Raw genomic sequence first — 27,046 nt, 5'->3', positions numbered from 1 at the left:
ATAAATTCAAGACTGCTTTTTGTTTTGAGTATGCACGATAGGTGGAGAGATCCCCCGTGCATCCAGCGCTGCAATAAAGAATATACCACTTAAAGGAATTTCGGCTTCGATCTTTGAATCAATCTCAAACACCCAACCCAGCTGAAATACCGGCAGCCCAGGTGACGTTCAGATCCTGCAGCTTCCAGAGCTTTGGCAGGGCGAGCCTCCTTCAGTGCCACAAGCAGCACAGCTCTGTAGGGTTGGAGGCTGCCCTCCCAAATTTGATGGCAGTCTGAAACAACAGCTCTGTGCCTGTGCTTACTGAGCACAACTGGAGCTGATATGAGCATACCCAGAGTGTCTGTATGAGTACTTCAGTCCCATGAGGACATCTCAGCCCATGTCCCTGCCAGCTCTGGGGTGCCAGCACTGGGGCCAGATTATTATTTCATGGAGCATCCCTCGGGCCCCTCAGGTATTTACAAAATCTGCAGTCCCAGCAGGGCGTGCAGCGGATTTGCTTCTGGAGATACGATCAGCCCCACCTTGTTATTTTTACCGGGAGGCCAAGTCCTACAGGTGAGGATGGCAACGTAGCTGTCAACGCTCAGTGCCTTGCTCCTGGTCGCTGCAGCAAGTAACATGGGGAAATAATTGAGACAGAAATTAAAGAAAACCTGCAAGCTGCTGCAAGAAGAAACGGTATAGGGAAAAGATTTATGTAGGAAACTATAAACGGAAGAGGAGTGACTTAAAAGGTGGGGAGGGGAGCAGAAATCTTTATTTTCCACATCACAAGTCTTTACTTTCCACGTCAGAACACGTAGGCCAGGAGCCCTACAGCCGCTCCGAGGGCCAGGACAAACAACCCGTGTCCGAGCCCTGGGGATCGCCCCCCGGTGCCGGGCCCGGCCCAGGTCCCCTCATGGCTCCCCCCAGGCCCTGCCCAGGGGGGCGGCGCGGTCCCTCCCCGAGATGGCGGCGCGGGGAGGCGGCGAGCGGCGCCCGCGGGGCGTGAATAAAGGGCGGCGGGGGGGGCTGCGCCGCTCCGGGAAGCTCGGGGCCGGAGGCAGCGGCGGTGGTGGCAGCGGGTGAGCGGGGCTCGGAGGCGGGGGGCGCAGGCGGTGGGGAGCGGAGCGGCCCCGGTCCCGGCCCCGGTCCCGGCCGTGTGCTGACGGTCTGTGCCCGCCATGAGCAGGGCGCAGCTGACGCGGACCGGGCTCCTGCGGATGGCGCTGGGCGGCGGCGCCGCCGACCCGCTGCTGCCGGCCGAGGAGCGGCGGGCGCCCTTCGTGCTGCGGGCGCTGCGCATCGGGCTGGTGGTCTGCCTCTACTGGTTCACCTCCATCACCATGGTGTTCCTCAACAAGTACCTGCTGGACAGCCCCTCGCTGCGCCTCGACGCCCCGCTCTTCGTCACCTTCTTCCAGTGCGCCATGACGGCCGCCCTGTGCGCGGGGCTCAGCCTGGGGGCTGCCTGCAGGGCGCCTTGTGCCGGGCTGCGCGCCCGGCGCCTCGACCTCAAGGTGTCCCGCAGCGTGCTGCCCCTCTCCGTCGTCTTCATCGGCATGGTCACCTCCAACAACCTCTGCCTCAAGCACGTCGGCGTGGCCTTCTACAACGTGGGGCGCTCGCTCACCACTGTCTTCAACGTGCTGCTCTCCTACCTGCTGCTCAAGCAGACCACCTCGCTCTATGCCCTCCTGGCCTGCGGTGTTATCATAGGTGAGTGGGAACAGGGGGTCTGTGCCCACCCCAAACCTCAGAGAGCCCGAGGAGGGGATGCTCCTGAGGTCAGGCAGGTGACTGTAGAGGTCCCGGGCTAACAGGACTGTGGTGTCTTGCTCTGGGCTGCAGCCTATGGGCTTAATGCCTGTTAGGTTCTTGGTTGCTCTCTGGCTGTTGCTGCTGGTGCACCTCAAGTCTTCAGTCTTTGTTCCTGCAGGATAGGGGAATGCAAAGTTCCTGCTTCCCACACAAAACCCTTCCTACCTGCGTTTTGCATGTGTTCCTTCCCACCCCTGGTGGCAGGCAAAGCCCTAACCACTTCGAGTGGCTGGTAGTGCTGTTCTGGCCTAACGCTCAGAACAGGATGCTGAACCCAAATAATGAACCAAGCAGAACCCTCCTTCCTCTTGGGAAGTCACCCTCATACATGAGTGCTTTTGGATGCGATGGGGTCATCAGAGGGCTCTTTTCTTGCTCTGCCTTAGGCAGTCTGCTTCCTGTGTCTGGAGCACACAGGTGTCATTAGGAAAGGAAATCACTATCACTTGACTGTTGCTCTCCTTAAGCAGCAATAACTGTCAATCCTCTAATGAAGTTTCATTTGCCTTAAGATGATACCATGTCTTTTCCCCCACAAAGGCCATTACAGAACTAGTTGTTTCTTCCCTATTTTCAAGTGAATGTTAATAATTAACTTTGAAAACAATAAGTGTTTGTTTAGACTGCCAGCATTGTTGGGACCATACAATGGAGCTTGCCAATTCAGACAAGATTAGCTAATCAAATCAAGCATAAAGCACCACCAGAAAATCTGGTTGTGTGGTGAGGAAGTAGGGCAGGGCATTGACTAGCTTAACGGGAATTGTTTACAAGCCTTCTGCTCCAAAGGCCCAATAAAGTGAAAAGCTGCCTTCCATTTAGAGGGTCATTTTGATGCCAAGGATGGTGAAACATTGACTTCAGTTCCAGGTGGACGTGTGTTCATGGTGGTGCTTAGACAAGCAGATGGACTTCAGAAAGATGAGACAAGTTCTCTATATGAGAGGCAAACAGGAGAGCCAGTCTGGCTGAGCAGCGACTGTTTCCCCCACCAAGTGATGCCAGCAGTTGGCTTTAGCTAGCCTCGTGCTCAGGTGTTACCCAAGTCTGTGGCATTTACCAGCCTTCCAGGTTTCTCTAAGGCTCTGTCCCCTGGCTCCATCTCCCTTTGCTGCAGGAGCGTTGCCTGTCTGTGTATGCCAGCACAGCCAAGCATCCTCTGTGGCCAGACACAGTCATCCTCGTCTGTGCATTGAGCTCTTTTGTACTTGGACTTAGTTTACAGCATGTGTTGGTTGACTTGCAGGCAACTTCCCTCATGGCTTCTAATGTAAAGTAGCTAATGCAGAAGCACTGCAGCACTCCTTCAGTAGCCGATCTCTCCTTTTACATTTTGCTGAAGAGCTGGATGGGGCGAAGTCTCCCTCTCTGCCCTGGAGCAAAAGAGCCTGTAGCTCCTGTTTCAGAGCTGGTTAAAGAGTGTTCTGGCCATTGAAGAAGTTTAATACAGTGAGGATGCCTTTCTACTTTGTAGTCTTCTTTTGATCAAGGTCTTTTGTATTTTAACTCACGCGTTTACCATGTTTCCATCTTTTCTGACTTATTTCTGTTACTGTTAACAGTGCAGCAAAGCCTAGGTGAGGTGTGATACTTTTCCCTAGTTTTTTTTTTTCTTTAAGCCTCTAAGATAAGAGGAGTATTTCTTGCTACGTACATGTCCAGTTTGCTGTCTTTTCAAAAAATAAAAATAAAAATCATATGATCTTCTAAAAGTGACCTGTACACAAACAGTAGCTTTAGTTCATGTCCTTTTGTAATTTCTAAACTCCTGCTTCCTGCTCAGTGTGAGAATGAGACTGAATGGTAGCACAATAAATTACCTGCACTCCTAAAATAAATCTTCCCAGGACAGTAGTCATGACACTTTGCGGGTTAGTATAATAGAAAGGGGAAGCCTTCTAGCCTGTCTCTGCTTGTGGCTGTGGTTGTTCAATATTAGGAAGATGATGAATCACCAACTGTATATTTTGAGTCCTTCATCAGATGTACATATTATGCCTGATTTCTTTTGTTGCAGGTGGCTTCTGGCTGGGCGTTGACCAGGAAGGAGCAGAGGGCACTCTGTCATGGGCAGGTATATTCTTTGGGATCTTAGCAAGCCTGTGTGTCTCCCTCAATGCCATCTACACCAAGAAGGTGCTGCCTGTGGTGGATGGTAGCATCTGGCACCTGACCTTCTACAACAACTTGAATGCCTGTGTCCTGTTCTTCCCCCTCATGATGATGCTGGGCGAGTTCCACACCCTCTACCACTTCGACAAGCTGGGAAACCCCACTTTCTGGGGCATGATGACCCTGGGGGGAGTGTTTGGCTTTGCCATTGGGTATGTGACTGGACTCCAGATTAAGTTCACAAGCCCACTCACCCACAATGTGTCCGGGACAGCCAAGGCCTGTGCCCAAACGGTGCTGGCTGTTATTTACTTTGAGGAGACAAAGAGCTTCTTGTGGTGGACAAGTAACTTGATGGTGCTGGGGGGCTCCTTTGCCTACACATGGGTAAAAGGGCTGGAGATGAGAAAAGTGGAAGAGGATCCTAATCTAAAAAGCAGTGAAAAAAATGAGACTGGTGTGTAGGCAGATTCAGCCTGCACCTGTTTCTGTACCTGGGAATTAACCGTCAGAGCTCCTTTCCTCCTGCGGAGAAGAGCAAGGAGCAGGAAAAATTCACCTGCAAATGGTACGGGGAGCTGTGTCAGGAACCAGAGCCAAAGAGCTAAATGAATTATGTCTTGTCTACTGGATCTCCCCAGCTCAGAGACGGGGTGAGAGCATGTGTTCTAGAGAAGTATCAGTTTTCACAGATGTCTTTCTAAAATGGCCATTGCGACTGACCTAATCTGAGCAATTCCCATCTCTGTGGGGTGGGCATATAGTAGTCAAAGAATGGGATGGGAGCTTTGTGTATTTAGGGATCTAGGATGACAGCTGACTGAATTCAGAGTGTGAAGTTACACAATCCTGAACCTCCATGAGGGGGAGCCAAATAGCCAAGCTGTTGGGGATAGTCCTCAGTAAATGGTTCTGCTGCAAAGGAATTGACAGTAACAGTTTATTCCTGTTTCCTTGTTCAATGTGAAGGGTTGGAAATTCTTTCCTCTTTCCTGTCTGGTTGTGTTTCCTGTCTGAAGCCTAAGAAGCAGCAGTACCTCAAATCCATGTTCCAGTGGGTCAGTAACTCATCCTGATGAGGTCTCTAATGCCTGTATTTCTTGCCTTCTGGGTTCTTAATTTGGGAACGATGTTAAAAGCAGGTGTGATGCATCTGCACCTTTTCCTCTGAGGGAAAGTGTGCTCTCTGAAGCAGCCTGCCTGCCTTAATGAGGAGCAAGCGTGCCTCTGCCCTCAGTGACAGAAGGGAGAGGAAAAGCTGTTCTGAGGCGATTCCTCCCTCAGGGCGATCCCACAACATCTCCTGGGGTTCACAACACTCATCCTCCATGCCCTGAGCTCCTTCCAGAAGATTTACACCACACCAGCTTCGTACCCCCCCTCACTGCTCGGGGCTCGTTCCCTCACAACCCCCCGCCATTTTACCCGGTCGTCACCATTTCAGCGCTTGAGGAAAAAAAAAAATAAATAAACTTTTAACCATATAACACCCAAAAACGCTCGATAAAGTGTTTGTTGTGACAGAGTTGGGGGGGGAGGCTCCTTTTGTGGCCGCTGGAGGGAGCCGGAGCCCGGCGCCTCAGCGCCTCGCCCGCCCCCGGGACCGCCCCGCCGCGGCATGGCCGCGGCGGGGCGGTCCCGGGGGCGGGCGAGGCGCGGAGGCTGCGGTCGCCCGTGATGGCGGCGGCGGCTGCGGCCCCGTCCCGCTCCGTGCACTGGTTCCGCCGGGGGCTGCGGCTCCACGACAACCCGGCGCTGCAGGAGGCGCTGCGGGGAGCCGCCTCCCTCCGCTGCATCTACATCCTCGACCCCTGGTTCGCCGCCTCCTCCGCCGTGGGCATCAACCGCTGGCGGTGAGTGCGGGGCGATGGGGGAACCCCCCGCACGGGTTGGGGTTGCGAGGAGTATGGGGGGGGGGGGGGGGGAGGGTGTTTTTTTGGCTGCCTGCCTCTCTCCAGGGGGAGGTGGGGGTACGGTGGTGGTCCCGAGCATCGCCTTGGGAAGGGCTTTCCCCCCCCTAATTTAGGGTCAGGTAGAGCTGCGTGATGCCTCCCCTCTGCCCTGCGGCTGCTGGTGGGTTTGGGAGTGCTGCCCCCTCCTCATCCCACCCCCGGGGGCTGTGGCTGTCTGGAGCCGTAAGCCCCCCCAGGTACAAGCAAACTTAAAGGGTGAGTCATTTCTGCGCAGCCCGTCCATACGGTGACATTATTACATAACGCCCTTGGGTCAGGTCTCGGATGCCCAAGTGCTTGGAAATCCAACCCAGGTAGGGATTCACCTCCGCCAGGCTCCCCCGCACACAGGCGAAGCGCATCCCGCTGTCAGGGGCTGTGGACAGGGCAGCCACCTGGGCAGAGAAACCCTTGGAAGCGCACCTCGCAGCTTCACGTGGCGGCGCGTGGCCGCCCGGGGAAGCCGTGGGTGTCCCCAGTGCCTCTGCTGCCAGCTCAGCTCCGTCCGAGAGGAGCGGCCGCTTGCCGAGCATTTCCAGAACACGCCTCGGAGGGTGGCTAAAAAACCATAAACGTGCAGAAATCACCACGATGCAGGCGTTTGATTTGCAGGAGTTTTGGGTGCTGTCACTGCTCACTAGCAGCCTGAATTGATCTGTCCACACACCGCGCTTGCAGCAGGCAGAAATGCCTTTCACGTGCTGCTGTTATTGCCAGCTGCCCTCGTTCGGGAGAACCCAAGCAGGGCCCCCAAAAGAGTAATTCCTGATCCGTGTAATCCTTGTTTGTTTCCACCCACGGTATGGAGGGAGGGAAGCAGGCAGTGGTTCTATTTACGTTCTGGTCATATAAATATATATGAGTGTATGAATTTAAAATACAAAATCATGTTATCTTGAAGGTGTGCACCTACTGAAAATGTCAGGAATTAGCACCGCTGGCTGCTAGGCAAAAATGTCTTAGCAAGCTCCACACAGTTACTGGAGTTCCCTTGTTTCCCAAGGGGAGCCTGGGATTTGTTTTGCTGTTTTTTCTTCATTTACTTGTGTTTTGCGGTCTGTGCTCCACCAGCATTTGTGTTTTACCTAGCCTCCAGACATTTATCAATCTGAAAATCCCTTACCATGTAATTGCACAGCATGTGGGAGCCATATAGGACTAACGTGTTTAATTTTCACAACACCTTGGAAAGGTGATATTCCTATTTAACAGCCAGAAGGTGGGCGGTTTGTTCTGGTTACCCAGACCTGCTTCTTGGTCTTCTGTACTTGGATATTTGCTCCTTCGTGCCTTGAACCCTTAGGGCCTTTCTCCTAGAAGTGCAGGAGGAGCTTGTTCTGCCTCAAAGCTTGCAATTCCCATCACGGGCAGTGCAGTTGCGTGGGGAAGAAGCACCCAGCTTGCAGAGCAGTTGTAGCTTTGCTTTCCTCTTAATTATGCAGGGTCTTAAGTGAGCTGATACAGACACACACATGTCTTGCAGGTCACAGTGCAGAGCGGGCACGTAGCGGTGTGGGAGAGGCAGAGGCTGGCAGGCAGTCGCTCACTCATGGTTGTGAGTTTGCCAGCAGTGCCACGTGCTGTCGCAGAGATTAAAGTTTTAAAGCTGGTGTCTTTCACAGAGGTAGACAAAGTTATGACATGTGGATGCAAAAGTAAAGGTGATACACTTGGAGATGTTTCGTAGCAAAATGGGGGACCAGCAAGATGCAACATTAAGAGCTTAAATGCGTAATGCAGAAAGCACTTAAATGCCTTTTAATGGTTTGGGGATGGATGGAAATAGTTGAATGCCTTGACGTGCTCTCATCTTTGTGTCTTGGTGGTGGAAGATAAATTGCTGTTCTGTTTGCGGCCATTCTAAGTATGGATAATTCTTGCCTTGGGAGGTTTTGGTGCTCAGTCTCTTGCTGTTGATGAGCTAGGAGCGTACATCTCCCTGCTGTGAGTGTACATTTCTCTGCCATGCCTTTCCCTACTCTGAGCCAGAACTTCAAAACTTGTGGTAACTCATTGCTTTCCTGAAAACAGTGTATGGACATCTTTCTTCTTCATGCAAAATCCCGTGTGTCACAGAACCCATGAAAGAATGTGAATTGTATGGTTTATGCTCTTCTCCATGCAGGTGATGTAATGTGGAAGGAGCAGGTGTCAGGGGGTACTCACAGCTCTGAGAGAGAACATGGGAAGAGTAGGGGTTGCAAGAAGGAAAAAAAAAGAAAAAACTGAGAGCTCTTGCATCTGGCCAAGCAGAACATGCATATGAATGGCCAAGAGCTGGCTGGTACGGCAATCTCGTAACATTGGTAGGTAGACTGGGAATGAATAATAATTCTTCTTTTCTATTTCTCGTCCTAACTTTCAGTTTGATTGCGAATGCAGGTTTGCTGGAGTTCCGTGTAAATCTTCCTCACTTGTCTTTTGGCTGTAGCCAGTCTGACTGACAGTAACTGCTCTCGTTTCTTTGCAGATTTCTGCTCCAGTCCCTGGAAGATCTGGACAACAGTTTAAGGAAACTCAATTCTCGCTTGTTTGTGGTGCGAGGACAGCCGACAGATGTCTTCCCAAGACTCTTTAAAGTAAGAGGATACACTAATTTTCTGAAGTGTAGCGAGAAAAAACTAATGTCCCACTGGTACCTTTGGTTTTGCTCACTAATTATCTGCTCATTGTTGGCAATTCCCTGGTTTCTCTTTAACTTCAGTACTGCCCACTGTGTAACCCACTACCAGGGTGCTTGAGCTTCTCTTTGCAGTTAGTGGGTTTTGCCTTTGTTTCTGCAGCTCAAGCCTCACAAGGCTGTGCTGTAATCCACCCACTCCTCTGGGTTGAGAGTTTCTTCCTTTCTGGACATTGTTTTCCTGCTGCTTTTAATCAGGAAAAGTGCCATATCCATACACCTTTAGAGACAAATAGAAAATGATCTACAGGTGAAATGCAAATAAGGCTTTGTGTTATAATTTCAAAAACTCAGAAGCCTGTACATTAGCTGACCTTTTTTTTTCTCTGCTTCTGTTCAAGGCTGCAGTTAGTCAGCACAGCAGCGGTACACAGCTCGGGTCTGAGCTCCTTGTTGATGTACCATTTAGGACAGAGGAACATGCAGTGACCTCAGTGGTGGATGATGGATTGGTGGGATGTGTTTCTAAAGTGATATGTCAAAGCTGCAGATCATGAGACAGGCAGGGCTGACAAGAGGATCTCCTTGAATATAAAGGTTCCTCAAGCAGTAAAAGTATGTGACTCATTATTCTCTGTCCTACCCTAAGGTTGTATTTATCATTGTCTTTGAAGCTTTCTGAGAGTGTCTTTGCTAGGAAGACAAAACTAAAGGAAAAAAGCTTGGTTTTCAATCATCTTATGGGTTGTATTTGTCATGAGGACTGTACGTTACTTATTGTTGAAGGAACCAGTGTCCCCAAAGCCTGCACTAGCCCAGATGCTGAGAAAGAGAGGTAAACTTGAGTGAATACCCTCCTGCTGTACACGGTCCTGATGTGTATTTTTGGGAGGAGGGTGGTGCTGGGGAGGAGAATCAGACTATGCAGGTCACGAAGTGCACTGATATTTATTTTGGCTTCTGCAGGTTAACACATGACACAACTTCTGTGCTGCTTTTAGCCTTTTTAGAATCTGAGTTATTTTTATCTTTTGATCTGCAAATAAGTTCTGGCTATTCGTAGTCCATGCCCTCCTTATTTGAGTTCAAGGACTAGGTATTCATAGGATAATTGAAGCTGTGTGGGAGAAACGTATCCACTTTGATCACAGAACTACAAGTAGTTGGCAGAATCTGGGGTTTGGAGAGATGGTTGTGGAATCAGCCAGACCTTGGTTTCAATACAGTCTTTTTTGACTGGGCAGGTGGGTTAATGAATATCTTACATGTGCTGTAAGAGCGCTGAAAAGAATGTTGGTTTTTATGCTACTAAAGGGTAAATGTTTGGCTTTCATGCAAAAGAGCTGCTGCACTGAACAGCAAAGGCTGGACAAGAGAACAGCCGCAGCTCATGCTTTGCTCTCAGCTGTTCTGGGGAGCCATCACATGCAGTAATGCAACACTCAGGTCCAGTGTAATTTCTGCTCTTGCTGCCAGTGGCAGAAGTATGTTCAGCAGTAACAGTTGCTGCAAAGGCACTGTGTGCAGGGGTCCAGTGAGGCAGACGGATGAAGTGTACTCATTAGCTCTGCGTTAACCTTTGTAGTGTAGGTTTTTTGGTCTCCTATCCTCTGAACAAATATCTGTAAACCTACCTCTTCTACAAAAGAAAAGTGTGTAGTTTGTTCACTGAAGTTTGCTCACGATCCCTTTTGTGCATGTTTTTTTTTCCTACTATGTTTCAGGTTTTACTTTGCTATAGTCCAGATACTAAGAGAAGTCAGTCACAACTTTTATTTTGCGTGTTTTATATGTTGTTATGCAGCAATTTATTGCAATATAGTTTGCTGTTTCCAGGTTGTGTTCTGCTTCCTGTGTAGCACGTACAATGCTGGGCTTCTCAGAACAGCAGAAAATAACTGAATTTGAAGTTTTAGACTCTTACCTAAAATCTCTTTTAACTTTAACTGCATTTTTTTCATTCCTTTCTTTCAAAGTAGCAATACATGTTTCTTCAAGACCAACACTATCTTTTCCAAGCCTTCGAGCTGGTATGGTCTTTCCTATAAAAGAAAAGTTTAAAATGAAGCTGTTAAATCAAGTTTCTATGTGGGGAGCATTGTAGGGCCTGGAATGTGTCTGTTTAACGCCTGCTCTGAGTAATGCGTTCTGTTGTGTTCATGTTTTGAAAAAAGAATAGGGGACCTCTCTGAAATGTGTATTGTGGTACATAACGGTTAGAGTTCTCTGTCCTTCCTAATATTACTTTCAGGATTCAATCTCTAAGAGTTTAGAAAGGCAGGGATGCTTGTCTGGCTGCTTTCTGCTTCTAGATTCCCATCCCTGCCTTTGGTATTTATTTTTCAGTGGTCATCAGTGACCTAATAACATCTGCTTCTTGGCTTTGTTTGTGTTTCTGATGCCTCTGGTTCTGAGGCGGAAGAGCCTGTCCTGTACACACGGCAGTGACTCACGCTGTCTCACTTGGAGACTGGTTCATGTCTTAGTTGTGTGAGGGGTTCTTTAAGTGTCTCTGCAGATTTCTGGCTGTGTTTGACTGGAGTGTTTGCTAAACAAATCTGCGGGCTGCTGCTCTGTTTGATGGATGCCTCTGGAGGGTCACTGTGGAAACCATTAAACCTCTTCTCATAGGATTCAGTTTCTGAGGAAAACTAGGCCATAGTCTTTGAGAGCAAACTGTGTGCTGGAAAAGCCTGGAAGAGGCTGAATGCTATTTCATAAGGCCTGTTCTGTATGGTCTATGAGGGATCTCTGACAGGTGTGAAGATACAGAATGGGTTCACAGCTCTGCTAGGATGATTTTAAATATGAATCGCAGTATCATAGTCTACTGTTCAGAGCAGAAAGGTTACTCAGTTGGCATCCTTTGTCCTGTGATTCTCTCTACCACATTTGTTGCCTTTGGCTTGGGCACTGGTCTTCTACTAAGTGATGGCTGTAAAGAGATATGGAAAAAAATAGTGTGTATTGTTATTAATTGATCATAGTCTCCACATAAAAATACCACCCTCTCTAGGTTCCCAGGACTTGACAGTGGCAATTACAATTTCTGCAATTTAGTAACCATACTGGTCAGAAAAGCCTTCTGTGTGACACCTCTGTGTATTGTGTTTCTTGCAGGAATGGGGAGTCACTCGTCTCACCTTTGAATACGACTCGGAGCCATTTGGGAAGGAGAGAGATGCAGCTATTGTCAAACTGGCCAAGGAGGCTGGCGTGGAGGTGGTGATCGAGAACTCCCACACACTGTATGACCTGGACAGGTACGGGCAGAGCAGGGGCAGAGGTGCTGCTTGGGCTCGGGTGGGATTGTCGCGTCTGGGATGACTTCAGGCTCCTCGTTTACGTTGATCTCTATGCGTTGATCGCTGTCATCCTGGGTGAGCCTAGAAGGTGTCAACAGGATTACTCTGTGCACTCACGCTTTTTATTAGAGCGCGTCAAAGTGCAGTGACGTGAATGCATGGAAAGGTGTTGCCTCAAGCTAACTAATCTCTGTACTTCACAGTCATTTAAGTTGCTTAGCTGCGTCCTTATTGATTGATTTCCTTGAGCATGTCCTCACTGCGTGGACTGTTGTTTTTTTTTGCTTCACTGTAATAAAGGTGTCTGAGCTGTTGTCTCAAACAGGTTATGAAGGCAGGGTTTTAACTGATGCATGTGCCAGGACAGCTGAAAGAAGTAGAACAAAGTAGATTGGGGCAAACTAATCTTATTCTAAACTCTGGATGCCTTGTCTTTATTGTGCATTTGCTGTGGGGAAGACTTGCCTTTATGGTGAGGTTTATTTATTTATATGTATAGATGATCATCTTAAACAGTGGAGACAGTCTTTCAGCAGAGACTCTAAGGTATGCTTGACTTCATTCACGTTTCAGTACCATTCGTATAGGTTGCTTTCTTTTTTTTTTTTTCCTTTGGATTCTTTTTCTTGTACCAGTAATGCTGAAGTTTCTTCCTATAAATCTTCAGCATACATAATTTCCTGTGGGAAGTGGGAAGCACTGCAGTTTAGGACATACTGTGTGGAAATGTTTGCCTTTGGGGTGAGGGGAGTTTTTCACCTGTCTCATGAGCAGACTGACACCGCTGTCTGCTTTTTGCATTAGAAGATGCATGAGGTGTATAGGGAAATGTTTAGGTTGCCTTTCATTTTCAGCTGTCTCAGGTAACTTACTGCATCAGTAAACTTTGGCATCATGCTCTTTTTGTGTCCTTTCCCAGATAATTTATGAATAATGTTGAGCAGCAGAAGCCTTAGCTCAGCTCTGTGTAGGATTTCTCCTTCTGTTGCAAAAAATGGATTCTTACTTTATCATGCATCTCAACAAGAATCTTCTGTCTGCAGGGACTTTGTCATGTATCTAAATTTATCCTTGGCTTCTTTAAAAAAAAATTGTAGTTAGGGATCTTGTCAGATGGCTTCCGAAAATTCACGTAGAATAAATCAACCAAATCTCCTTTGCATCTGTGCTCAAATGTGGCTAATAGATTTTGAGGCACAACTTCCCATTACCAAAGCCAAATCAGCCCTCCAGTGTATTGCATATACACATGCATTCACTGATTCTATTAGTATTTTCTACCACTTTGCCTAATACCCATATCAGATTTTCTATTCTGTAGTCCCTCTGATGCCTTGAAATGCTTTTTAATTCTGGAATCATGCTTGCCTTTATTCTTCATAGCGTTTGGATGGTTTTAAGGCAAGTGGTACATGCAGCAGCTATTTCTCCATGTCCTTTAGAAGTCTTTTGTGAGTGCTGGCTGATCCTGGCAACTGTTGCTATTCCAGCATAGCTTTGTTTTGTGCTATTTCCTGCTGACCTCCCAGTCAGTAACATCTCCTGATGCGTTTCCTTAGAGAGATGCAGTGTGGAAACCTCCCTGAATGTCTCCATACTGAATACATGTGCAAAAAATAAATGCAGTTTTTCTTTAATGCCTAATCTGCTGCTTTGCCCTACAGATATCCTGGAGTGTCTGTAAAGGGATTTTTTTTCTGTTTATGCTTTTCTTTTTAATTTTTCTCAAGCTTTCTTTTGGGATGGGAGCTGTACGGGGAACTGCTTTTGTGGCTTTTGTTTAACCTACCATTTTTTTTCTAGTCTTCAGTTTCCCAAAGGATTTTGCCTTCTATTATCTTTGATGATGCTATTCTTTTATTATTTTGACTAGTGATCTTTCTGAAATCTTTTTTAATGGTTTATGTGCCTTTATTGAATTTTTTTTTCCCCTGACATGTCATCTTCAGATAATCTCTGTGTTGTCTGTCAGCATTTTACCTCTCAGCTTCTTTTTGCTCAGCGTGCTTCCTATTTTTATTCTGTTCTCTTCTCAAAATAGAAGCCATTATTGTTTTGTTGATCCCGGAAGGATGCTAAATTGATGCATGCCGAAGTCATGGTTAGAGTAGACATGATAAATAGCACTTTCAGCTATACCTTACCTGCTGCCTAAGACAAATCATGAATTGCCTTTCCATCTTAAGGGTTCCTGATGAATCGTTCCGTGGAGCAGTCATTTATGGCATTTATGTTCATACCAGGCCGTGGGTTGTGACAGCTACCCAGCCTGCGTGGAGGCAGTTGAAGTCTCCAGTTACTCTGACATTTCCTGCTTCTTGGCATCTCTGGGATTTCTCAGCAGGTGGTAATGCAGCTCTAATATTATATTTCTCTGGAAGTCTCTCTCAGACAGAGGATCTTGCCCTCCAGTCATCTTATCCAGCCTTTTAGCTCATGGTATGAGTTGTCCCTTGCTCAGCTTACTCTTTTTTTCCTGCATAATTCATAACCTGGGGGTGGTGTCCTACTTCTCATCTTTCTTTAATCAAGTTTCTTTACAAAATAGCCAGGCCTGTTTTTAAACAACACAGACTAGTCCTTCACTTGGACATAAATGATTCCAGCAGTCCTTCCCTTCTCCCCTGCAGTATCCTCTGGGTACCACCACCAGCAGCTCCTTTCTAACGCCTACAACAAACCTGTTCTCCTAACTTGTGAATTTGACCAGCTTTATGTAGCAGGAAGCTACAATGCCCTCAGCACTACCAGCATAGCTGTGTGGTTGTCAGAGCTTCTTTCCTCTCCTCTCGCCCAAAACAAGGAGAGGGCCGTAGAAAATGAACACTGATGCCGGAAAATAGTCCTAAAAAACCTGGGGATTCCCAATCAAGGTTGGCAATGTTCGGAGTGTACAAGTCAGCAAAGATAATCTCTTAGGTATCAGCTTAGCCTGCTCACAGCCTTTACTTAGCAATTATTCTGTCTGACAACTTCCAGATGATAGGCTCTGTTGTCCCTTCGCTGCATCTGCCTGTTTTCTTCTCCTGAGGATCTAAATCCTCTGTAAACTGCTTGCTGACGGTCAGCACTGCGGTGTCTGTAATCCCGAGCTGGCCGGGGTCATGCTGGGGGGAGTGGTTTATGCCAGAAAGGAGCATCGTGAGCTTGTTTGTTTGTTTGTAGCACGCATCAGGAGCAGCTTCACCTCAGACACTCTGGTATCAGGCTGAAACAGGAGTTAAATGCCTTTTAATAGGAGTGCTGACTAACTTGGAGGAACCAAGCACTGGGGAAGCTTGCAGACCTTGCTGGTTCTGCAAGGTATTTCTCTTTGAATCAGGAGAAATACTGCTCTTTTCATCTATGCATTTATTACACAGGCTCACTGGCACAAGGATTTAGACCGGAGCAATTGCATAAGCTGACGGGGCTCACCAAATAGCATGTGTGAGCTGGTAGTGGGGTGCATCGTTGAGCAGGTGGGAGCACAGCCAGTGCCTTGCCAGGATGGGGCCCTGCCATTGGCAAGCTGGGCGAGCTGTCAGGTTTTTGAGAGGAGCAGCTTTTCCTCGCCCCGCAGCCATCCCACTGGGGCACTGTTGTGGAGATGTGAGTCAGACGCTGACACCTCTGGGGGCGTGCGTTGGAGGGCTGCAGGCGCTGAGTTGTTGCAGGTGGCTGACTGTAGGATCCCCTGTAACCCTAGCAGTGCTGGAACTGCGGTCAGGTTTTGGTTGCCTGAGCTCTTGGTATAATAAATGACTGTGTGACAGTCAAAACCCCTCATACCTGGCATCCAGGTACTGCTGTCAGATAGTGCTGGGCAGCGTACTGCTGCTCTGGTAGCACAGCCATCTTCGTGAGTGCTCACTAACACCAGGAAGGTCAGGTTTTGTATGATGAACACAGCAATTCTGCTGTTCTGTGGTCTGCTCCAGGAGAACTAAAATGATGCAGTTTGTGCCACATGCAGGCTGAATTGGACTGGAGAAGAAGGATGATGTGTGAGCATTAAATCCTGGGGACGGTCCTGTCTTTAATTTGTGGCCCAGTCTGTCATGGGGGAATGTTCTGCAAGACTCTACTGCCTCGGTTAGAATGACATTAGGAGGAGGAAAAGGGCTCCTGCTTATGGGGCTTCCTGTAAAAGCTTTGTGCAGTAGGTTGAACTGCATTAAAATATTTGGTGTGCATTGTATAATACCCAATATTGTACAAAACCCAGGCTCTGACATCTCTTTTCATGGCAGTATTGTGCAAGATGCAAATTTTGTTGCATAATGGCAGCGTCAGGTGCTGTAAAATGTGCAGTTTGTCCTAGTCCCGTCTCTTAATGATCTGTGTCCCAGATCCAGCAGCTGGCTCCTTTGGAAGCTGTCGTAGGTAACTTCTCTCACATCCAGAGTCTCGAGGACGTCAGGCAGAGATGGGAGGCATCCTCCTGCAAGTCGCAGCGCTGTGCTGCAAATAGCTGCTCGCAGAGGCTGTGGATGGCAGATGCAGCCCGGCAGCGTGGGTCTCAGACGGAGCTGCAGCGCTGGCAGGTCGGTGGGAGAGGACTGCAAAAAGAGGCAGTGCTAAAGCAGCAGCAGCTTCCCCGCCCCCGTGCCAGGCACCGCGGGGCACACATTGTGCAGCGCTGTCACGTTTTCACTTCCAAGTGCTGAACTCCTCGGGGATCGGGTAAGGCTCTCTGGAGTGCTCGCAGTAACTGGAAGGGCCTCGTTTCTCTCCCAGCAGCAGTGCTGCTTGTAAGGCTCCCCTCGGTACCTTTGGTTGCAGGGTGCTGTGCCACACTGCTCATGGTGTTGCCCTACACCTTTACCCTGTTTTGCTCTCTGTGCACATCCCAATTGCCCTCCCTACACTATCCCATAGGCTGTTGTCTTTCTTCAAGCACCTACTACACATCAAAATGAGCAGAAACGGCAGGAGGCTTCCTATGAAATCTCCTCCATCTTTGCCACCCTGCTGCCTCTTTCCACAGCTCCCTTCTGCCCCGAGCCTCTGCTGGATGGTGGCAGCGCGGGGACACGGAGCACACGTGAGGCCGGGCTCAGGGCCGGGGCAGGCCGGCGTGTCGCTCCTCCTCGCCACACGTGCGGCCGCCGGGAAGGGCAGGGAAGGCACATGGCGTCCGCTGAAGCGCCGGGCTCCAAGCCCAGCCCCTTGCATAAGCTGTTTGACCGTGCTGGGTGGGGAAGGCAGCGCTGCTGCGGCTCTGTGTGAGCTGTGGGGCTGGCTGCCTCCGCTTTACGTAATGCTGGCTTTCCCCTGCTGCCTGCTTTGCTGTTAACTCCTTCCTCTCTCTTGCCCAGGCACGCTCCCAAAGGCCTCCGTGCTCTCTGTCCCAAGAAAAATTGAGTCCACGCAGCCCTAGCGGGCCCTGGGTGCTTAAAGAAGTAGAGAAATGGGGAAGCCGTGGCTGCCTTTTCCATGGTGTGGTCTGACACGGGGGAATTGCACAGAACAGGTCTGCTCATGACCTTATGGTGTGAGGGAGGATGGTGATTTCTGTAATCGCCAGGATCGAGAGGAATGACGCAAAATAGGATTTGTCTGGTCTGGGAGAGGTGGAGGAGGGTTTGCTATCAGTCTGGGACTTGTTGTGTCGGACGGGGGGAAGTAAGGTCAGAATCAGGCTAGGAAACAGATGCAGGTCTGGGATTTGTCAGCTTGGGGAGACAGTATTCAGACTGAGATTTCATACAGGGATTTGATGAAGAGCTCTGGGAGAAAGATGTGTGGCTAAGCCTGATTCAGCTGGAGCTTTCTGTGATTTTTTTTTTTTCCCACAGAGATGGATTTCCGTGTTGTGTGTGTTTTTTTTTTTTTGTTTTTTTTTTGGTTTGCATTCTTGTTTTTAAATATCCCTTTGAGGGATGCATCCAGTGGAATCTGGGGCTGTAAGTATTTCTCTATCCAAACAGAAAGTCTATCCTGAGCAGAGATAACAGGATACAGTTTTGCTGGCATTTCCTTGTCCCTCCTGTGGTAGCGAGGCTGTTAAGCCACCTTGCTTATTTTGTTTCTAGGATAATCGAGCTGAATGGCAACAAGCCACCTCTCACCTACAAACGCTTCCAGGCCATCATTAGCCGTATGGAGCTCCCAAAGAAGCCGGTGAGCAGCGTAACAAGCCAGCAGATGGAGACATGTAAAGTGGACATCCAGGAGAACCACGACGATGTGTACGGGGTCCCATCCCTGGAAGAGCTGGGTATGTGTTGAGAGTGAAGTCAAGGGGCGACTGGCACCCAGAATGACCCTACTGAAACTTTCTGGTGGCTGCCACCTGCCCAGGACAGGTCCAGTGTTGTCTTTTGACCTGGGCTGCTTCTAGCCACAGAAGCAAAGTAATGTTTTCAGCCAGTGCTGGACCCTGAGAAACCAGACTGCTCCCTTTTGCACTGCCGTTGATGCACAACATCCCTTTAGCACTGCTCTGAAACGTTATGCATCTGTCCTTACACTCTCTGCTATTGAGCATACAACCACTGTATCAGTGTCTCGTGTCCTTCCCAGCTGCTGTCCTAGACAGGTTGTGTAACAGACCTGAAGAGGTAAACTCTGTACCAGGCACACATCATGTCATTCACTTGTTGCCAAGCACCACCGACTTGAGAGCTTAGCAAGACAAAAGATATTACTGAAACTTCTTTCACTTATCCTGCTATGCTTTTTCGTTCTTGGAAACTTGGTGTTTGCCTCCTCTTCCTTATATACCTGTATTTTTTGGGGAGGAGGAGGATAAATAGAGAACTGAGGCATGAGAAATGCGAGGCCTACGTCAAGGAAGTGAATTTAAATGCAAGGGAAGGAAAGGTTAATGCAGAATACTGTCTGTGTGTGTGTGGCTCTGGAGGCTCCGTGCTGGTTTCGTGGGAGTGTCACCTTGTACCTTAAGAGTTACGGAAAAGGGGGACTTCTCAAACAAGACTATCCTAAGGGCTGCAGTCCTGGATAGATCTGCTTCCTTTGTTGTCTGGCCTTGTGCAAGACCTGCAACCTTACATTGGTCTACTCACTGTCAGGGGAAGCTCCTTTGTCAGCCAGCTTGCACTGCAAGGAAAATGCATTATTGCTTCCGCTTTTGTGCTGGTTCTTCATCACTAAAGCACCAGCTTTCCACAGAAAATGAGCCTTTTGAGGAGCAACAGGCTCTCTAGTGAGCAGCTGGTGGTCGTGGCAAGATATTTCATAAGGCAAACCTGTGAAGCATGCGTTCCTTCGCCAGCTGCTGTGGCCCAAGGAACAAAGAGCCCTGCGGGTATTGCCAATACACAGGCTAATTGGGATGTGGCCAGTGGGGAAGGTCCCCAGAAAGTTGCCTGAAGCGTTGCAGGGAGCGAGCCTGGCAGTCTCAGTGTTGTGAACAGGTTTTCCTCATATTCCAAATGACTGGCTTGCTGTAGAAAGACTAGAGCAGCAAATAAGCCATGATAAGCAACTGCAGTATTTTAACTTGTTTTGCCATTGCTTACATTTGTTCACATCTGTATCATTTGTGTAGACTTGGCTTCAAATCTTACTAAGTTCTTTCCTTCAGGCTTCCCCACAGAGGGTCTTGCTCCTGCAGTTTGGCAGGGAGGGGAGACAGAAGCTTTGGCGCGGCTGGATAAACACTTGGAAAGAAAGGTAACCCCCTGCTATTTACGTGGTCATTCCTGCAGGCTGTGGGTCCAAACAAAAAATGTGTTGCATCAGCCATTGCTCTCTTTTCCTGCTCATCTTAGCAACGGTCACTACATTGCCCTATGGCAGGGGCATTTGGTATTTTTCAAGTACTCCTGCCATCTTAGGCTGTTTGTGGAGCGGGGAGTTCCTGGGCTTCTTCAGACGTGAAGAAGAAGAGCTGTATATTAACTATACTGCTGTTAGAAGCACATAGGATTCTTTTCCTTGGTTTTCCTCCCACTGTTTCCTTTAGAGGAACGCAAACTTGGAAACCCTCCTGCAAGTTGCTCCATCTGTGCTGCACGCTATGCACCATCTCCTTTTGTCTTTATCTGAGTTACTAGGAGCACATGCTCATAAAAGAGTACCTTCCCGTTGTACATCAGTCTCTTCATATCTCACTGAGCGGTATTCCTCTAGCCCCTAGCTGAAATACCCAAATTTATTCTATGGGGCTTGTGTTCTTCACTATAGTACGCATGAGGCAAACAATGTCACAGTCACGGAAGCTGACCCAGCTGCAGAAATACATGTATGGGGTGTGGGGTTGGAGCTGTCCACCTGAGATCTCTCCCAGTGGTGGCTGGAAATGAATAAAAGAGGTTGTGCTGCCACACCTGAGTGACCGTGCCACCTGCACAGAGGCCTGCCCTTTAGCAGTGGCTGACAGTTTGGGATTTATTTTCTTTTGGGGCTAATTTCTCCTGAATGTATTTAGGCATGGGTTGCAAATTACGAAAGACCGAGGATGAACGCCAATTCCTTGCTGGCCAGCCCGACAGGACTCAGTCCCTACCTGCGTTTTGGCTGTTTGTCCTGCCGCTTATTTTACTATCGTCTCTGGGAGCTGTATAAGAAGGTAAGACAAAAGGTTGTCTGGTTTTGAGCATAGCTTGATTCTGGTTCCAAGACAGCGTGCTGGAACAGCTGCAAAATCAGCAATTGCATCACTTGTGTTCGACTGTTGGGTAAAGCTTGTTGCTGGTACAGAAGAGTCTCTTGGGTAAGGAGAAGTGATTTTCCTGTATGTAGTTGAGCAGCCCTTATACCTGCTGGTACCCTGTTCTTCAGCCTGGACTCCTGTCATGAGCCACGTCGGGCTTTTTACTGTTGGTTATGGGTGGCTCAAGTCACTTGCCAGCGTACTGAGTGGGCTAAAAGCATGCTCTGACTTCACCACCCGGGGTTTCTGCTAAAGGATGATCTGGAATTGAGCTCCTTTATGGAAGTTGTCAGTATCAGACCTGAGAATTGTGTGTAAATGCATGGGTGTCTTGCAGCTCAGCATAATGAAGCCAGTCCTCCCCTGCTTGTGAATGCCTTTGTTCCTTCCTCTGCAGGTGAAGCGGAACAGCACTCCTCCCCTCTCTCTGTACGGACAGCTTCTATGGAGGGAATTTTTCTACACAGCAGCCACAAACAACCCAAAGTTTGATCGCATGGAGGGGAACCCCATCTGCATTCAGATCCCCTGGGACAAGAACCCTGAAGCCTTGGCAAAGTGGGCAGAGGGCAAGACAGGTTTCCCTTGGATCGATGCAATCATGACCCAACTGAGGCAGGAGGGGTGGATCCACCATTTGGCCAGGCACGCTGTGGCCTGCTTCCTTACCAGGGGCGACCTCTGGATCAGCTGGGAGTCAGGAGTCAGGGTGAGTCTGGCATTTCCAGAGGCTTGTAGGAGGCCATAAGGAAAGCAAAGTCTCCCTGGCACTTGCTGCAAGGATTGGCACACAGGTATGGCTTTTGCTTGGCATGTAAAAGTTGTGTGGAAGACAGGAGTTGTTAGCAGGCTCCTGGCCTGCCAACAGTCTGCCTTCTACCACGAGGGATCAAACAGTATCAAGAGTCTCCAGTTACCACAGCTAACTGTTAGTGGGTCCCACTGGTAAACAAGGACTGGGATTTGGGTTTGGGTTTGGGGGAGCTATTTTGGTAAAATGCTATCAGTCCGTCTGTTTCCTTTGCAAGTTCAATGTATCTTTGTAACTGGACCTTTCTCCTCATTGTGTAATCCATCATCGTGCCAGTCAGGGAACGCTCCGTGACTGTGAAATCTGAGTCTAGATTCTCTCAAGAAAAGAGGTAAAAGCCACTCTTTTTGGGACATTGGAAGGGACAAACAGCTTGAACTTACTGGGTGCACATATTGCCCTATGCAGAAAGTAGAGGCAGAAGCAGCGTCTTGTCAGAAGGCTGTCAAAGCAGAGCGTAGCTGAAAGTGTGTCAGAGTCAGGTGCTAAAAGTGCTGCATCTGTGCATGGATGTGAGCGAGTTACTGCTGCAACCTGCCCGCTTCTTGGAGTGGCAGTGAGCTCTGGGACATTCAGAGGGGCTCTTTCTTCCTGCTTTGGTGCTTGGTCTTCTGTTCAGCGTCTGCCGGCTTCTCACAGTTGGTGCTTTGCACTTGTTACACCTCCCCAGTTAGAATCAATACCCAAGGCTTGCTGTAACACTAGGTAGTGATTTAGTTTGTAGCTGCATGAGAGATTATCCAGCATTGTATCAGTGTGAGCAGACAGTGCCTCCCTATGTGAAGGTGTCAGGAAGTGTGATATATTGACCAGCCACCTGGCTTGAGCCAGCAGATTGCCTCTTTGCTGCTGCTTTGGTTTCTGAGAGCTGTTCAGTGCTTGCCCTTTGAACTGGCCTCTTGGTTTCTCCTGGCAAGAAGCCCTAGCTGGGGAAGCTCTCACTGCATTCTCCTTCAATTGCTGCAGGTATTTGATGAATTGTTGCTGGATGCAGATTTCAGTGTCAATGCAGGCAGCTGGATGTGGCTTTCATGCAGCGCGTTCTTCCAGCAATTCTTCCACTGTTACTGCCCCGTGGGCTTTGGACGTCGCACAGACCCCAGCGGTGACTACGTTAAGTAAGTAGAGTGTCTGGAGCTTCTTTCTTGCTTGATCTGTCAGCCTGAGTCATTCAGTAGCTGATATGGTACTTCCTGTGCACCATGGGTGCTATCTTGCTGTACTTTAAGTGGTTTGTGTGCATCTTTTAACTTGTTGCAGGAGGTATCTGCCCAAACTAAAGGGCTTCCCCGCACGATACATCTACGAACCGTGGAATGCCCCAGAGTCTGTGCAGAAGGCAGCCAAGTGCATCATTGGGGTGGACTACCCCAAACCCATGGTGAACCATGCTGAGACCAGTCGGTTGAACATCGAACGCATGAAGCAGATCTACCAGCAGCTGTCACGCTACAGGGGGCTCTGTAAGCAACAAAAAAAGCAAAAGATTTTGTCTTTAATATGACATAGAATATGACACGTGCTGGTTTGTGATCACAAAGGTGTCTGCATGTGAAAGGCTTATCCCAGCCCAAATATTTCTTGTTTCTATTATGATGATCTTGCGTTTCTCTAGGTTTACTGGCATCAGTCCCTTCATGTGTGGAAGATCTCAGTGGCCCCGTTGCAGACTCGGCTTCAGGGCAGGGCAGCAGCACCAGTACAGGTGAGTTGGAAGTATTTGGGTACTTAAGACATACCGTCATGGGCAGGAGAGAGATTCTTTTCTTAATAAGAGAAGGATGTAGCTAGGAAACTATAGATCATGTTCATCTTCCTTTAGGCTTTCTTCAGAGGTCCCCAGTGAGCCTTCGTGCCTAAAAGGGCTGAAGAATAGTGAATCTCTTACTGCTCATATGGGATCATATGCAGCCATTTAAGGGAGGAGTGCAGATCACTGTAGGGCTAATCTGGTGTAATTAAGCTTTCCTCTATCAAAGGAGGACACTTTCATGTTTGTTCTGGTGGACTTAATTATTCTGCTTTTAAAAGAAGTATTTCAAAATCTTTTAAGAAGGCTATGGCAACATCTTTCTGTGCTTGTACATTGCACATTCTCCTTGCTCCCAGCTCTGTGGCATGTTAGGCTAGGGTATACGTGTGAGGAGATCTAAAGCCAAAGGAAATGTTGCAGTGACTCTTCTTCCTCTCCAGCAGTGAGACTGCCGCAGTCTGACCAGGCTTCGCCAAAGCGCAAACACGAGGGAGCAGAAGAGCTGTGCACTGAAGAACTGTACAAACGAGCCAAAGTGACAGGCCTCCCTGCTTCAGAGATCCCTGGCAAGAGTTTATGATTGTGAGTAGTCCCTGGCATGATCTGGCCTAAACTGTGTTGTTCTGACAGCAAGCAAGGCTCAATTCTATTTGTTCCCTACAGTTTAATGAACAAAATGGACTTGCCTGGGGAGAAAGGTGGCTCCTGACTCTTAATTGCATAGCCATGTAATTTGACAGTGGCCTGCCTTCTAGTTGTTTTTGCTTTTTCTTGACAAGCTGTTAACTCGGTAGTCCAGCAGAGAGCAGTACCATATGACTAGAACAAGCACAGACCACAGTTATGTTTGGGTTTGCTCTAGGGAGGTTTCTTCCCCTTCCAGGCTGAGTTTGCAGCCAGGTTTGCCCATGTGGTGAGGGCACAGGGTGGAGGAGGGGAGCAAGCAGGCCCAGTCTTCTGCCTGAGATGTCCCATATTCCAGGAGGGAAGGAGCTGATTGCATGTTTTGCCAATTTTTCACTATGTGGGGGAGCTCAAGGCAAACTCTCTCTTCTGCTTTCTCCTTCAGCCAGCAATATGCAGCTTGCAAGTGAAGAGTGAGAGTGCTGGAGGTGACCCGAAGAGTAGAGGCTGCTGCAACCACAGAAGGACTGCAACTTGTGATCTGCAACAGAAAATCTGGGGCGTCTCATAAAAATGTGTAGTTCCAATAGCTGCCACAAAAGGGCACTGTGTTACTTGTACTTGGGAATATTCGGCTTTCTGCTCTCCAAAGAGCTAAATGTTTCTTTTTAGCCATGCCCAAAATCTGCCCTCATTTAAGAGGGCAAAAGCTTTCTTTCAACTTGTTCACTCCCAAGTGTATCTGTCGTTTCTGACAATGGATCAGCACATGTGACTTGCTGCATTGATAGAGGGAGCAGCATCTGCACATCTCAGAAATAGTGAATGTCCTTTCTCATCACTAGTACTAGGCAGCAAGGTATGCTAAGATTAATTCAGTAGTTGCAAAGGAGAAGAAAGCTGCTGGAATATCAAGCTGAGTACCCATCCTACAAGAAAACAGGAAAATCTCTGTATATGTTTCTCTAGGCTAGACTGGTGGGGATGTAAACACTTTCCAAGTAAATCAAGGTGGTACACGTCTGGGGATGAAAAAGAAATGAGGGATAACTGTAGTAGAAGAACAAAGAGATACAAACTGTCTGTACCTTTAAAAGGCACTTAGAACTTTCCCTGAAGAAGAATCTTACTAGTGCAAGGTGAGCCGTAGTGCTGTTGCCTCCAACAGGCAGCTTCAGAGCAGCCTGCCGTTTCAGGGAGATGACTGTGAGAGAAGTAGGAATTTTTTGGAGAATAAAACCATACTTTGATATGATTAAAGCAGCCTCCCAAAAGCTTGCTGATCCACATAATGAGTGAGCTGTAGGGGAACAGTCCTGGGCTCAGGGCTTTACAGCCTTTCCTTCCCTGAGTGAGGCACTCTCAAATGGAGTGACCAGTGTCTAGTGTGTAGCCTGTGGAGTGCATCTTACTGGTAGAGGATGTATCACACATCAGCTCCTTGAAGCGAGTCTTCCTTGGGCTCAGTTCGCTGTCCGTTCTGTGTGGATGTTTGCTCTTTCCTGTATTGACATCTGTGGTTTTGAGTTTCTGCGCAGCATAGTCCCTGTATCTCATACCCTGCACACTGCTCCTTGTTCCCATTCACGTTTAGGCTGGTGCATTGTAGTCTAGCAGGACAACCACGTATCTGTTCTGCCTCTTAACCATACACTTCTTGGCCTGGTCCTGCTACAGGATGTCATTTCAGCACAGTACTGGCAGAGAGCCTCTGTTTAGGCAGTTTCCAAGAGGGATTGTATCAGGTAGCTAATCCTGTGCAATGTTCTGCTGTCGGCACTGTTCTCATTTGCTGTCCAAAACCTTTCATCCCCACCCTGGCACCGATAGTGTGGGGCTAGACGTGAGCTTAGCCAACTAGCAGCTTGGGGAGCACGGTCATCGTGTCCCACTCTGACTGGGATAAAAAGATTCACTTTTGGAGCCCATGCGTGAACCCAGAGCAATGGGACTGCAAGGAGAAACTGACTCAAGTGTATCTGGGAAACCTGGAGTGGTGGAAGAAGTGGAATTGTGTCCAAAAGTTAGTTAATAGAATAGCTGAATAACTTTTCCTTCCAACTAACCTCCCAGAGGCATTGATCCGAGATTTCCTTTCCCAAGGGAATCCTTTGGGCAGACTGTCCAAGTAAGTGAGTCACTTTTCCAGGCCTTCCTTTCTTCTAAGCTCCTGTCCACCAGAGTCTCCCTGGGATAACCCAGTAATCAGCAGGTTTTGTCTCCAGTCTGACCCAGATCTTATCCCCACTGAGGGCAGTAAGGTATGAGGGAAAGGAGGCCTTCCCACCATCTTCTGCTGCAGATGGAAGAAAGGGGAAAGACATGCACTTTGTACATTTCGACTAGAGAAATTGTGACTTCTGTCTTTTGGAGAGTCTCTTGCTTAGGCAATGGTCTGTAAATATTACTCGTTTTGTTTTTATAAATGTCGTTAACTCTCTCTATGCTGTCATTCCAATTATTTAATTTGGTAAGTAGCATTTTGGGGCTGGGTCCATGGGGGTAAATAGCCAAAGGGAGTGCGTGCAAAATCTCCCAAGAGATTTTTGGGAAGGCTTTTGGGTGAGGGGGAAATCACATTTGCAAGGTTTTTGTCGTCATCTGTGGTGAGGATGGTGGCAGCTGGGAGAGCTGCAGTCCTTGGAGCAGAACAGGTAAAGACAGTGAGAAACAAAAGGTGAAGAAAAAACTCTTGCAAGAAACATTAAGGAGGCTGGGATTCACCTACTCTGATATCTTTTTACAGTTGAAATTGTAAAGGTGTGTGAAACTGCATGCTGAAGAAGTGGAATGGGAAATAATTGTTCGCTGTTTCCTGTAGTGTTCAGGACTGGGCATATTCAATTAAACTACCAGATGGCAGATTCAGCGCATCTGCAGCTTCCTTACACAGGCGTTTTCGTGTCAAGCTCTTTGTCAGTTGTGGGTGCTAAGTTCAAAAAGGCCTGACCAGTCCATGGAGAAAGGAAAACCCATCAATAACTATTAGTGGAGATACCATCTTTGTTTCAGGAGGGAGCAGATAACAAAGGAGGCATCATGAAATGCGTGTCAGGGGATTTCCATTTCCTGGGATAACGACAGCTTTCTGCGTCTCGGGGCTAGGTGGCTGTATTGTCTGACCTGGCACAGGCATCCCCAAATAGAACATAGGGACAGAACAGCTGGATTTGGTGCTGTCAGAGTGGCTTTTGGGATGTTCCATGGGGTGGCGTGGAGGCTCCTTGTCACAGAGGGTGGGCGCTGAGGCAGAGAAGTGCTACAGAGCTATGAACAATGTGAACATTGTTCAGACCAGGCCTTCTGTCAGAGACTGAGCCTTTTCTCTTGCAATTAGCTAAGTCATGAATGGGCACCAAATGCACCATGACTTTGCAGTCTAGTCGCTGGCTACAATGAGGTTGAAGTGAAGTTTGCTTGTGCGTGACACCATCATCCCCAAACACTGCAGACCCAGT

General features: G+C 48.4%; 2 protein-coding genes across 3 annotated transcripts; both read left to right on the top strand.

The window, feature by feature from the left end:
• The first annotated feature begins 1,130 nt into the window (after positions 1-1,130).
• Positions 1,131-5,369, top strand: SLC35C1 (solute carrier family 35 member C1). Its single transcript, XM_032188349.1, has 2 exons — positions 1,131-1,707; positions 3,827-5,369. The coding sequence occupies exons 1-2, from the start codon at positions 1,173-1,175 to the stop codon at positions 4,384-4,386; spliced, it is 1,095 nt and encodes a 364-aa protein (XP_032044240.1). The 5' UTR covers positions 1,131-1,172; the 3' UTR covers positions 4,387-5,369.
• A 218-nt stretch (positions 5,370-5,587) lies between these two features.
• On the top strand, positions 5,588-26,028 carry CRY2 (cryptochrome circadian regulator 2). 2 transcript variants are annotated; one of them, XM_032188300.1, is made up of 12 exons: positions 5,588-5,774; positions 8,344-8,452; positions 11,614-11,756; positions 17,816-18,000; positions 19,330-19,418; positions 20,176-20,316; positions 20,798-21,109; positions 22,178-22,329; positions 22,472-22,674; positions 22,827-22,916; positions 23,408-23,546; positions 24,034-26,028. In XM_032188300.1, exons 1-11 carry the CDS (start codon positions 5,599-5,601, stop codon positions 23,542-23,544), a joined length of 1,737 nt encoding a protein of 578 aa, XP_032044191.1. In that variant the 5' UTR covers positions 5,588-5,598; the 3' UTR covers positions 23,545-23,546; positions 24,034-26,028. The 2 variants fall into 2 exon arrangements, with proteins under 2 accessions (XP_032044191.1, XP_032044190.1); XM_032188299.1 differs by having other exon boundaries at positions 23,405-23,546.
• Positions 26,029-27,046: the final 1,018 nt, after the last annotated feature.

Source organism: Aythya fuligula, chromosome 5 (assembly GCF_009819795.1).
Source record: "Aythya fuligula isolate bAytFul2 chromosome 5, bAytFul2.pri, whole genome shotgun sequence".
NCBI lineage: Eukaryota > Metazoa > Chordata > Aves > Anseriformes > Anatidae > Aythya > Aythya fuligula.
The sequence above is the reverse complement of the archived record's forward strand: the minus strand, read 5'-3'. Positions and strand labels throughout refer to the sequence as shown.

Bases quoted from the DNA above. Each gene is read 5' to 3' on its own strand.
- SLC35C1 (XM_032188349.1), top strand. From the start codon at position 1,173: ATGAGCAGGGCGCAGCTGACGCGGACCGGGCTCCTGCGGATGGCGCTG. The intron at 1,708-3,826 runs GTGAGTGGGAAC...CTTTTGTTGCAG, and splicing joins GGCCTGCGGTGTTATCATAG to GTGGCTTCTGGCTGGGCGTT.
- CRY2 (XM_032188299.1), top strand. From the start codon at position 5,599: ATGGCGGCGGCGGCTGCGGCCCCGTCCCGCTCCGTGCACTGGTTCCGC. The intron at 22,675-22,826 runs GTAAGCAACAAA...GCGTTTCTCTAG, and splicing joins GTCACGCTACAGGGGGCTCT to GTTTACTGGCATCAGTCCCT. The intron at 22,917-23,404 runs GTGAGTTGGAAG...CTTCCTCTCCAG, and splicing joins GGGCAGCAGCACCAGTACAG to CAGTGAGACTGCCGCAGTCT.